The 13,273-nt window shown below is 36.4% G+C and overlaps 1 protein-coding gene across 3 annotated transcripts in view; it reads left to right on the top strand.

The window, feature by feature from the left end:
• DMXL1 (Dmx like 1) overlaps nt 1-13,273 on the top strand; it is a 191,093-nt gene that overhangs the window by 87,186 nt on the left and 90,634 nt on the right. For all 3 annotated transcript variants that reach the window (XM_032156599.2, XM_032156598.2, XM_058440586.1), the window contains 2 exons: nt 999-2,681; nt 4,192-4,299. In XM_032156599.2, the coding sequence (XP_032012490.1) occupies nt 999-2,681; nt 4,192-4,299 (1,791 nt within the window). The remainder of the gene's footprint in view (nt 1-998; nt 2,682-4,191; nt 4,300-13,273) is intronic.

The following is a 13,273-nucleotide window of genomic DNA, read 5'->3' as shown; positions in this document are numbered from 1 at the left end:
AACAAATTTTCTTTGTGTTTTTGGGAAGACAAAGGGACAGTTTCTGGAGCGGAGATGGTAACCAAGTTGTACCTTATTTGCAAACTTTGATGGTATTGGCAATAGCTGCCTGGAGCCGTGATTCTGATTGTGTGGTTTCTGCTATATATTTATTATCCTTATTCTAGAGCAGTGGTTTTCGAAGTGTCCCCAGGCCAGCAGCATCAGTGTCCTGGAAACTTGTTAGAAATGGGCCACTCCATTTCTTGGGCCACCCAGAGTTACTGAATCTCAAACTCTGGGATGGGGCCCAGTCTTACAAACCTTTAAAGTGATTCTTACGCATGCAAAAAGTCAAGAACCACTGTTCTGGAGTATCAAGAATACTAATCAAAAATAAAAATCAAGGCTCCTGTTTTAGGAAACTAATAGTGCATGATTACTTCAAGTCTAAGCAAATGTTAAGTTGTAGTTAGGAACTTTCTCAGCATTTGTTATGGCAAATATACCTCGATCATGAAGGGCCCTGTAAAGTGACCATTCAGTACTTAAGTAAACATAGGCCATTCACATTTATATTGAAAAATGTGAAAGAGAAGGAGCCAGTGAGTGTTGACAAATTAAAAAAAAATGCGTTGATACCTTTAAAATAGATTTATAATGTATAAAACTAGCGAAGAGCTGTGAAACAAATTCTGGATTAACTAGAATTCAAGTTTTTAAATTCTGCCTATGCCTAAGTTGTTTGATTTAGGCCCAAGATGTTTAACCTTCAAGAATTGAAGTAAATTATCTCAGAGTTCCCTTTGAACTCTAGGTTTTGGTGATACTTTCTTTTTATATACCTTTCTGATGTCATTAAAAGCCTCTTGCTATTCTTGCTGCCCCTTCTTAACTTAAATAAATATAGGCTGTCATGTTCTTAATAGTAGTTAATACAAAAAGACTAAAATCGTAAGTACATAAAAACAGTATTTAACCAAATTTAACATTTTGTTAATGGATTATTTTTATTTTAGGACATCTGAGTTCATCTTCTATATATCCTGCATGCAGTGCTCCTTATTTATTGGCAACTTCATGTTCAGATGAGAAAGTAAGATTCTGGAGATGCAGAGTAACAGATGGAGAATCTGCCACATCGAAGAATGGAAAAATTGATCTTGCATACATTTGGGAAGAATGGCCATTACTTATTGAAGATGGACTTCAGAGCAATAGTAGTATAACTGTACCTGGTAGGCCTGTAGAAGTTAGCTGTGCACATACAAATCGTTTAGCAGTAGCTTATAAGCAGCCTGCATCTAATAGTAGATCTTCCCAGGACTTTGTGATGCATGTAAGTATTTTTGAATGTGAGTCAACAGGAGGTTCATGTTGGGTCCTTGAACAGACAATTCATTTGGATGAGTTAAGCACAGTACTGGATTCTGGCATTAGTGTTGATAGCAATTTAGTGGCCTATAATAAACAAGAGATGTATTTATCTAGTAAAGAGAATATCACATCAAACACAAAGCATTTAGTTCACTTAGATTGGATGTCTAGAGAAGATGGTTCTCATATCCTGACTGTAGGAATTGGATCAAAACTTTTTATGTATGGACCCCTGGCTGGCAAGGTACAAGACCAAACTGGTAAGGAAAGCCTGACATTTCCTCTCTGGGAGAGTACCAAAGTTGTGCCCCTTTCTAAATTTGTACTATTACGAAGTGTGGACCTGGTTTCTTCTGTAGATGGCTCCCCACCTTTTCCTGTTTCTTTATCGTGGGTCCGGGATGGCATCCTTGTGGTAGGAATGGACTGTGAAATGCATGTGTATTCCCAATGGCAGCCATCTTCTAAACAAGAACCTGTTATAACAGATTCGTACAGTGGGAGCACTCCATCTATAACAAGTTTAATAAAACAGAGTAACTCCAGTTCTGGGTTACATCCTCCAAAGAAAACTCTGACTCGATCCATGACCAGTCTTGCACAGAAAATCTGTGGAAAGAAAACTGCATTCGATCCTTCAGTGGATATGGAAGATTCAGGTCTTTTTGAAGCAGCTCATGTGCTTTCCCCGACTCTACCTCAGTATCATCCCTTGCAGCTTTTGGAACTCATGGATCTTGGTAAAGTTCGGAGAGCAAAGGCCATCTTGTCCCATCTTGTTAAGTGCATTGCTGGGGAAGTTGTGGCTGTGAATGAAGCTGAATCTAATCATGAACGCCGCCTTAGGTCTCTCACAATCAGTGCTAGTGGAAGCACTACCAGAGACCCCCAGGCATTCAACAAGGCTGAAAATACAGATTACACAGAAATAGATTCTGTTCCTCCACTTCCTTTATATGCCTTACTTGCAGCAGATGATGATAGCTGTTACTCATCTTTGGAGAAATCTAGTAATGAGAGTACCTTAAGTAAATCAAACCAATTGTCAAAAGAAAGTTATGATGAGCTTTTTCAGACTCAACTTCTAATGACTGATACTCATATGTTAGAGACAGATGAAGAAAATACAAAGCCTAGAGTTATTGACCTTTCACAATACAGTCCGACTTACTTTGGACCTGAGCATGCTCAGGTTCTTTCTGGCCACTTACTTCATTCCAGTTTACCAGGACTCAGCCGGATGGAGCAGATGTCTTTGATGGCCTTAGCAGATACAATTGCAACTACAAGCACTGATATTGGAGAAAGCCGAGACAGAAGCCAAGGTAAAACTAAACTCCATACTGATAACATTTTTACTTATTTTCACAGAAAATAATTTTAAATAATTTTTGTTAAAATGATGCCATTGGCTAGGCACAGGGGCTTATGCCTGTAAATTCAGCTCTTTGGGAGGCTGAGGCAGGAGGATCACTTGAACCCAGGAGTTTAAGACCAGCCTGGGCAACATAGTTGAGACCACCATCTCTATGAAAACAAAAAAAAAATTAGCCAGATATGATGCCTCATGCCTATAGTCCTAGCTACTCAGGAGGCTGAGGTGGGATGATGCTTGAGCCCAGGAGGTTGAGGTGGCAGTGAATTGATTGTGCCACTGCACTACAGCCTGGACAATAGAGCAAGACCCTGTCTCTTAAAAAAAAAAAATACCATGAAGGTTTTTTTTTTGGAAACATCTTTGCTACCTTCACAACAGTTTTAACTTTTTTCCCCCCAAGACTATCATAAACAGCAAACTCTTAATATGCACTGTTTATCCCATAAATCATAGTACTATGAGCAAGTGCACAAAGACTTGTTATGCCGGTCATTTTTACTAATTGTCTGCTTAATAGTATAAAAGATCCAACTCAGTCTTTCTGGGTTTAGCAAAATTTAACAGATTCTTATTAAACAATTATTTTAGGTACCTAAAATAAAAGGTGGCTTCTGGGTTTTTTTCCCCTCATTTTGTAATAATCCACTATTAACAATTATAATTTGGTTTTTAAAACATTGAGTTGTTTTTTTTTTAAATTAGCATTAGTGTATGCTCCTACCTAGAAAAGCATAATGTAATTAGGGTCTTTTCCTCACCCAGAGAGCATTTAAAAAAAAATACTGCTGAGTTATGAACAGTTTCCCATAAAATCTCAAGTAGGTTCTGAAATGAACAAATTGAGCCTTGTGGACCATATATATGTCAGTATCCCTTTGAACGAAACTTGAAAGGAAAATATAGGGTAAATTTAATAAAATTAAATTTAAGAAAAATTAAATTGGTTATGAATCTTGACACTTTTATAGATATTAGTAGTAGATACTATTTTTGATGTGATTATGTTGTAGGTGTTTTATGTTTTTAGTTTTTGCTTCAAGGAAAAAATATCAGGCCCTCCCACCATAGAACTTTTTCTTCCAGTGTTAACAGCAGATTACTGGGGTGGATGTATGATTCAAACAAGCCGTATTGATTAAAGATAATACTGTACATGTGCCACAGAAAAGGTTAAACTGTTCAAAAATCAGTCACGTTTTAATTTAAATACGATTTCAATCAGAAGAGGTCAGATTATAAAGAGTATCAGATTCTCTTTATTCTCTTCTTATTTTTCCAATTGTTTATACTATTTTTTCTGTAATGTAAAATTGTGTAGAAAAAGATAAATGTTAGAAAATATTTTAGACTGATAACTTTTTTTTGGTCAGGTTAAGAATATTATATGCCTATATTTGGTGTTCTTTTGCTTACAATTTTTTTTTTTAATACATTGCTTCCCCTTTCTTTCATTGCAGGTGGAGAAACTCTTGATGAATGCGGGTTAAAATTTCTTTTGGCTGTTCGACTCCATACCTTTCTTACAACTTCCCTTCCAGCCTATCGAGCTCAACTCCTTCACCAAGGTGATTTTGATAGTAATAATCTATTAAAGGGAAATAAAACGAGTAGAAAATGAGAGACTTGGGAGTTTTTAAACTTGTTTTTATCCAAACATGATAATGATGACAAATTTAACACATTTTAAGTTTCCTTTATTTGTTAAAATGTTTATTTCCTCATAATCTTCTTTGCTTAAAACATTGAAATTTTTAATGGTAGGCAAAAGGAGTTAATGAAGAAACAGATACTGGGGATATTCTGTGTTACGTTTTTAAATGCATGATATGTTCAAGGCAAATTAGTATTGTTTCATTTTCTTTAATTTCTTCTTTAGATTGTCTTTTTTCTCCTTTTTTTTGACATTTATCTAAATTCAGTTTTTCCACCAAACTTTGAATAACATTTTTGTTATAATACATTCTCAAATTTTAAATGTTTCACAGAGTACAGAATATTGAAAGTATAAATTTACCCACACTTAAAACTACTGATAAAATATGTATTTCAGATATTAGTTTAGTATATTTCATGTATTCTGTATTTAGTGCTGTATTTCAGATACTGTTAGTTCTCTTACTTTGAACTATCTTAGACTTTGAACTGTCTTAGCATAACTTAATAGATTCTTATTAAACGATTATTGTAGGTACCAGAAAATAACATTGTCTTAGCGAGTTCAAAGTAAGAGAAATCTCACTTAAGTTCACTTAAACAAAACAGCATGTTTTTTTGGCTCATCTCCCAGGAAGTTCAAGAAATAGAGCCGGCTTTCAGCATTATTGGAACTATAGGTTTAAAAAGTGTTATTGGGACTTTGCAGTTTAGCCTTTTAGCCTCTGCTCCTTGGTCTCAGTCTCTTGCTCGTACCTTTTGTCTCTGTCTCTGTTTCTCTCTCTTATTTTCTTTTTCTCATTTTGCATATAGCTTTGAAAAAAGTAAAGTTGAAAATTCTAAATCAAATTCTTTTTAGTTTTTTTTTTCTTTTGGAGATAGAGTCTTGCTCTGTCGCCCAGGCTGGAGTACAGTGGTGTGATTTCCGCACAGTGCAACCTCCATTTCCTGGGTTCAAGTGATTGTCCTGCCTCAGCCTCCCGAATATCTGGGACTACAGGCGCACACCACCACGCCCGGCTAATTTTTGTATTTTTAATAGAGATGAGAGTTCACCATATTGGCCAGGCTAGTCTTGAACTCCTGACCTCAAGCGATCCACCTGCCTCGGCCTCCCAAAGTGCTGAACATTACAGGCGTGAGCCACCTTGCCAGGCCAAATTCTCTTTAAAAATTTTAAATTGTAATTTAGCACATTAAAATTGTATATATTTATAGGGTACAAAGTAATGTTTGATATATGTATACAAAGTGGAATGATTAAGTCAAACTAAACATATCCGTCACCTCAGATATGTAACATATTTGTGGTAAGAATATTTGAAATGTACTCTCTTAGCAATATTGAAATATACAATACACTATTATTAAAGGTAGTTACCATGCTGTGCAGTAGATATCAAAAATATATTCCTCCTAACTGAAACTTTGTACCCTTTGACCAATGTCTCCCTTCTCATCCTGTCCGCAGCCTTGGGCAAATGCCATTTATTCTCTGTTTCTTTGATTTCAATTGTATTCGATTCCACAGATAAGTGAGATCATGCATTATTTGTCTATGACTGGCTTATTTCACTTACTGTAATTCCAGGTTCATCCATGTTGTTGCAAATGACAAGATTTCGTTTTTTAAGGCTGACTGGTGCTCCGGTGTATATACAGGCATACTCCTTTTTATTGTGTTCTGCTAGGTTGCATTTTGCAAATTCAGCAGTTTTTACAAATTGAAGCTTTGTGGCAACCCTTTGTTGAGCAAGTCTGTCAGCACCATTTTTCCAACAGCATGTGTTCACTTCATGTCTCTGTGTCTCATTTTGGTAATTCTCAAAGTCTTTCAAACTTTTTCTATCATCTGTGATCAGTGATCTTTGTTACTATTATAATGGTTTTGGAGTGCCATGAGCTGCGCCTATGTAGGACAATGAATTTAATCAATAAATGTTGTGTGTACTGTGGCTACAACACTGATTAGCCATTCCCCTGTATTTCTCCCTCTGCTCAGACCTCCCTATTCACTGAGACATAACAATATAGAAATTAGGATAGTTTAACAACCCTACAGTGTCTTCTAAGTGTTCAAGTGAAAGGAAGAGCTGCGTATCTCTCGCTTTAAATCAAAAGCTAGAAATGACTAAGCTTGGTAAGGAAGGCATGTCGAAAGCCAAGACAGGCTGAAAGCTAAGCCTCTTGTGCCAAACAGTTTACCAAATTTTAAATGCAAAGGACAAGGTCCAAAGGAAACTAAACGTTCTCCATTGAACACATAAATGATAAGAAAGCAAAGTAGCCTTATTGCTTATGTGGAGAAAGTTTGAGTGGTCTAGATGGATCAAACTAGCCGCAAGATTCTCTTATGCCAAAGCCTAATCCAGAACAAGGCTGTAACTCGTCTTAATTTCATGAAAGCTGAGAGAGGTGAGGCAGCTGCACAATTAAAGTCTGAAGCTAGCAGAGGTTGGTCCATGAGGTTTGAGGAAAGAAGGCTTCTCCGTAAACTACAAGTACAAGATGAAGCTAGGTCTTCTGGATAACATGCTGAATCTTCCACGTCATTCAGCACTTGCTTCAGCAGCATGTTTTCCAGAAGATCTAGCTAAGATAATGGATGAAGGTGGCTACACAAAAGGACAGATTTTTAAAGTACATGGAACAGCCTTCTGTTGGAAGAAGATGCCATCTAGGACTTTCATAGTTAGAGAGAAGTCAGTGCCTGGCTTCAAAGGACAGACTGACGTTTGTTAGGGGCTAATGCAGCTGGTAACTAAGTTGAAGCCAATGCCCATTTACCATTCTGAAAATCCTAGAGTGTTTAAGAATTATGTGAAACCTATTCTGCCTGTGCTCTGCACGTGGAACAACAAAGCCCAATGGCAGCACCTCTGTTTATAGCATAATTTACTGAATATTTTCAGCCCACTATTGAGAGCTTCTGTTGAGAAAAAAGATTTCCTTTCAAAATATTGCTGTTATTGACAGTGACCTGTTCACGCAAGAGCTCTGATGCAGATGTACAAGGAAATTAATGTAGTTTTTATGCCTGCTAACACAACATTCATTTTGCAGTCCATGAATCAAGGAATGCTTCCAACTTTTAAGTCTTATCATTTAAGAAATACATTTCATAAGACTATAGCTGCTGTAGATAATGATTCCTCTGATGGATCTGGACAAAGTAAATTGAAAACTGCTGGAAAGGCTTCACCATTCTAGATGCCGTTGGGGACATTCGTAATTCATGGGAGGAGGTCAAAATATCAACATTAACAAGAGTTTGGAAGAAGTTGATTCCAGCCTTCACAGATGACTTTGAGAGGTTCAAGACTTCAGTAGAGGAATTAATTGCAGATATGGTAGAAATAGCAAGGGAACTAGAATTAAAAGTAGAACCTGAAGATGTGACTGAATTGCTGCAATCTCAGGGTAAAACTTCAGCAGAGTTAGGCACGATGGCTCATGCCTGTAATCTCAACACTTTGGGATATCGAGGTGGGAGGATCGCTTGAGGCCAGGAGTTTAGGATCAGCCTGGGCAACATAGACCCCATCTCTGAAAAAAATTTAGGTAGGTTTAGTGATACGTGCCTGTAGTCCTAGCTATTCAGGGAGCTGAATAGGAATATCACTTGAGTCCAGGAGGTCAAGACTGCAACGAGCTATGATCACACCACTGCACTCCAGCCTGGGCAACAGGAGGAGACCCTGTGTCAAAAAACAAAAAAAAAACAACAAAAAAAAACTTCAGCAGATGAGGAGTTGCTTCTTAAAGGATGAGCAATGAATGTGGTTTCTTAAGGTGGAATCTATTCCTGGTGAAGATGTAGTGAACATGGTTGAAATGACAACAAAGGATTTAGAATAGTCTGTAAACTTAGTTGATAGAGCAGGGGCGGGTTTGAGAGGACTGACTCCAATTTTGAAAGAAGTTCTAAATTCTATCAAATAGAATTACATGGTATAGAGAAATATTACATAAAAGGAAGAGTCCATCTATGTGGCACACTTCATTGTTGCCTTATTTTAAGAAATTGCTACAGCTATCCCAGCCTTCAGTAACCTCTACCCTGATCAGTCAGCAGCCGGTAACATCAAGGCAAGATTCTCCATCAGTAAAAATTATGACTTGCTTAAGGCTCAGATGATTGTTATGTTTTAGCAATGAGGTATTTTTTAATTAAGGCATGTGTACTCATTTTAGACATAATGCTATTGCACAGTTAATAGACCACAGTATGATGTAACCATAACTTGTATATGCACTGGGAAACAAAAAATTTTGTTACTCATTTTATTGCACTATTTGCTTTATTGCGGTGGTCTGAAATCGAACCCATGGTATGCCTATATATACGACATTTTCTTTATTAACTTATTGATGGATACTTAGGTTGATTTGATAACTAAACTATTGTGAATAAAGCTGCACTTAACATTGGAGTGCAGATATCTCTTCAACATACTGATTTCACATCCTTTGACTATATACACATAAGTGGGATTTGTGGATCATGTGGTAATTTTGTTTTTAAATTTTTTCTTTCTTATTTTTTTAGTTAAAATTTTTTTTCTTTCCTTCTCTTTTTAATAAAACATTGTCCCAGAATATTTTTAGATATTTGAGGAACCTTCATACCCTCCTTCATAATGGCTGTACTAATTTATGTTCCCAGTAGCAGTGTACCAGGCTCCCCTTTTCACCACTTCTTTATGAAAACTGTTTGTTTTTTTCTCTTTCTGATAGTATACATTCTAGCAGGTGTGAGTTGTTATCTCATTCGGGCATTAATTTGCATTTTCCTGATTATAGATATCAAGCACTTTTTTCATTTATCTGTTAGACATTCATATGTCTTCTTTTGAGAAATAGCTGTTCAGTTCATTTGTCCCCTCTGATTTTTTTTTTCTTCCCCCCAAGAGTTGAGGGTCTTACTCTGTTGCCCAGGCTGGAGTCAAACTCCTGGCCTCAAGCCATCCTCCTGCCTCAGCCTCGCAAATAGCTGGGACTACAGGTCTGCACCACTTGTGCCTGGCATGCCCATTTTTTAATTGTGTTGTTTTCTTGCTATTGGGTTACTCGAGTTCTTGATATATTTTGGATATTAACTCCTTATCAGATATACAGATTGCAAATATTATTTCCCAATCCATGGCTTTTCTCTTCACTCTGCTAATTGTATTCTTTGCTATGCAGACATTTTCAGTTTGATGTAATCCCATTTGTTCATTTTTGCTTTTGTTGCCCATCCCTTTGGTGTCATATCCAAAAACATCATTGCCCAGACTGATGACATGTAGTTTTCCCTCTGTGTTTTCTTCTAGTAGTTTTATAATGCAGGTCTTATGTTTAAGTCTTTAATCCATTTTGACCCATTTTTGTATATGGTGTAAGGTAATGGTCCAATTTCATTCTTCTGCGTGTGGTTATCTAGTTTTCCCAGCACCATTTTTTGAAGAAAGTATCCTTTCCCATTGTGTGTTCCTGGCACCTTTGACAAAAATCAATTGAGTATAAATGCATGGGTTGACTTCTACATCTTCTATTCTGTTCCATTGGTCTGTGTTTCTGTTTTTACACCAGTACCATGCTATTTTTATTACCCTAGCTTTGTAATACTGTTTTGAAATCAGGTAGTGTGATGTCTCTAGGTTTGTTCTTTCATCTCAAGTTTACTTTGAGTATTTGGTGTTTCTTGGTATTCCTAATGAATTTTAGGGGTTTTTTTTTTCTATTTCTGTGAAAAATGACATCAGTATTTTGATAGAGATTGCATTGAATCTGTAGATCATTTTGGATAGTTTGGACATGTTAACAAATTAAAAATTTAACAAATTAATTTTTCTGATCTGTGAACACTGGATATCTTACCATTTATTTGTGTCTTCAAATTTCTTTCATCAATGTTTTACAGTTTTTATTTTAGAGCTCTTTTACCTCCTTGGTTAAATTTTTGTTTTTAATGAGATGGAGTCTTGCTGTGTTGCCCAGGCTGTTCTTAAACTTAAGGTTTTGTTTTTTTTTTTTTTTGTAGCAATGATTAATGAGGTTGTTTTATTTATTTTTTAAATCAGATCAGATAATTTGTTGTTACTGTATGGAAATGCCACTGCTTTTTGCATTTTACTTTTGTATCCTTCATGTTTAATGTAGTTGTTTATTAGTTCTGTTTCTTTGGTGGAGTGTTTTGTGTTTTCTGTATGTAAGATTGTGTTGTTAGCAAACAGTGACATTTTCACTTCATCATTTCCTATTTGGATGCCTTTTTATTTCTTTCTCTTGTCTAATTGCTCTGGCAGGGACTTCTAGTACTATCATAGTTGAGTAGAAGTTGTGAGAGAGTGCATCCTTGTCCTCTTTCTGATCTTAGAGGAAAAGCTTTTAAATTGTCACTGTTGGGTGTGATGTTTAGCTCTGGGCTTGTCGTTTATGGCCTTTATTGTGTTGAGGAACATTCCTTCTACAACTAATTTGTTGAGAGTTTTTGTCATGAAAGGATGTTGAATTTTATCGGATGCTTTTTTTGCATCTGTTGAAAGGATCATATGGTTTTGTCCTTAATTTTGTTAATATGAACAAAATGACATCAGTTAATTTGCACATGTTGAGCTAATCTTGAACCCATGGTATAATTCCTACTTGATCATAGTGGGTGATCCTTTTATTGTGCTGTTAATTTGGTTTGCTAGTATTTTGTGGAGGGTTTTACATTTGTATTTATCGGGGATAATGGCCTATAATTTTTTTTAATTCATTTGGCCTGGCATTGGCATCAGGGAAATCCTGGTCTCATAAAAAGAGGAACTTTCCTTTCTGTTCTTTGGAAGAGTTTAAGAAGGATTGATGTTAGGTTTTCTTTAAATGTTTAGTAGAATTCACCTGTGATGCGATCAGATTCTAGGCTTTTCTTTTGATGGGTTGATGGGAGACATTTTTTCTTTTTTTTTTTTTTGAGACGGAGTCTCACTCCTGTCATCCAGCAGCGCTGGAGTGCCGTGGTGCAATCTCGGCTCACTGCAACTTCTGCCTCTGGGTTTCAAGTGATTCTCCTACTTCAGCCTCCTGAGTAGCTGGGGTATTTTTAGTAGAGACAGAGTTTTGCCATGTTGGCAAGGCTGGTTTGGAACTTCTGACCTCAAGTGATCTGCCTTCCTTGGCCTCCCAAAGTGCTGGGGTTATAGGCGTGAGACACCGTGCCCGGCCTGATGGGAGACTTTATATTACTGATTCATGTCCTTACTCATCATCAGTCTGTTCAGGTATTTTATTTTTTCATATTTCAGTTCTGGCAGGTTGTCTGTGTCCAGGAAGTTATCTATTTCTTCTGGGTTATCCAATTTGTTCTCATATATCTGCCTATTAATCGCTTATGATTATTTGTTTGTGGTATCAGTTGTAGTGTCTCTTCTTTAACTTCTAATTTTATTTTTAGTCTTTGGTTTATTTATTTATTGAGATAGAGTCTTGCTCTGTCGCCCAGGCTGGAGTGCCATGGCGCCTCGCAGCTCACTGCAACCTGTGCCTCCTGGGTCCCAGTGGTTCTTCTGCCTCAGCCTCTCAAGTAGCTGGGATTACAGGCTTGCTCCACCACACCCAGCTAATTTTTGTATTTTTAGTAGAGACAGGGTTTTGCCATGTTGGCCAGGCTGGTCTCGAACTGCTGACCGCAAGTGATCTGCCTGCCTCTGTCTCCTAAAGTACTGGGATTACAGGCATGAGCCACTGCGCCTGGCCCTTCTTTTTCTTAATCTTGCTAAGGAGTTGTCAATTATATTTATCTTTCCAGAAAACTGGAAAGTTTTTAGGTTTTTTTCCCTGTCATTTTTCTAGTTTATACTTTATTTCTCCTCTGATCTTCATTTCCTTTCTTCTGCTAACTTTGGGCTGAGTTTCTTCTATTTTTAGTTCCTTGATGTATAATAGTAGGTTGTTTATTTGACAGAGAGAGAGATATATATATATGGGGGGAGGCATTGAATGCTGTAATTTTCTCTCTTCGAAATGGTTTTGCTGCATCCCATAAATTTTAGCATATTCTGTTTTTGTATTTGTTTGTCTCAAGATAATTTTTAATTTCTCTTTTGATTTCTTCTTTGACTCATTGTTTTTTTCAGGAGCATGTTGTTTAATTTCCACAAATTGGTGACTTTTCCAAGATTTCTCCTGTTATTTATTTCTTGTTAAATACTATTGTGATCAGAAAAGATACTTGATAAGATTTACATACACTTGAATTTTTTAAAACTTGCTTTGTAATCTAACATAGTATCTATTCTGGGGAATATTCTTTGTGTGCACAAAAAGAATCCGTATTCTCTTGCTGTTTGGTAGAATGTTCTGTTCATGTCTTTTAGGTACATTTGGTCTAAGAGACTAAACATTCTGTCTGGATGGTATGTCCTTTGTTAAAAGTAGGGTATTGAATCCCCGTGTTATTACTATATTGTAATCTCTCTCTCCCTTTAGTTTCTTTAATATTTGCTTTCGAAGTCTAAGTGCCTCTGATGTTGAGTACATATATATTTATAATTATTAATATCCTCTGGATGAATTGACCCCTTTATCATTATGTAACATACTTCTTTGTCTCCTTTTACAGTTTTTGACTTAAAGTCTATTTTGTCTAAGTATAGCTACCCCCATTCTTTTTCAGTTTCTGTTTGAGTAGGATTTATTTAAAGAAGAATAAATTTATTTTAATTTTCCTCTATATATTCAAGTAGTTCACTGAACTTTTTAAGCGGATTATTCCAAATATTCATCAGTCATTTCATAGATCTGTTTCCTTTGGGTTCATTATTGGAAATGTATTAGTTTGTTTTTGAGATATAATGATTCCCTGATTCTTCACCATTCTTGTGTATTTGCTTTGCGGTCTGCTCATTTGAGGAGACA

Source organism: Hylobates moloch, unplaced genomic scaffold, assembly GCF_009828535.3.
Source record: "Hylobates moloch isolate HMO894 unplaced genomic scaffold, HMol_V3 SCAFFOLD_6, whole genome shotgun sequence".
NCBI lineage: Eukaryota > Metazoa > Chordata > Mammalia > Primates > Hylobatidae > Hylobates > Hylobates moloch.
This window is presented reverse-complemented; position numbering and strand designations above follow the sequence as displayed.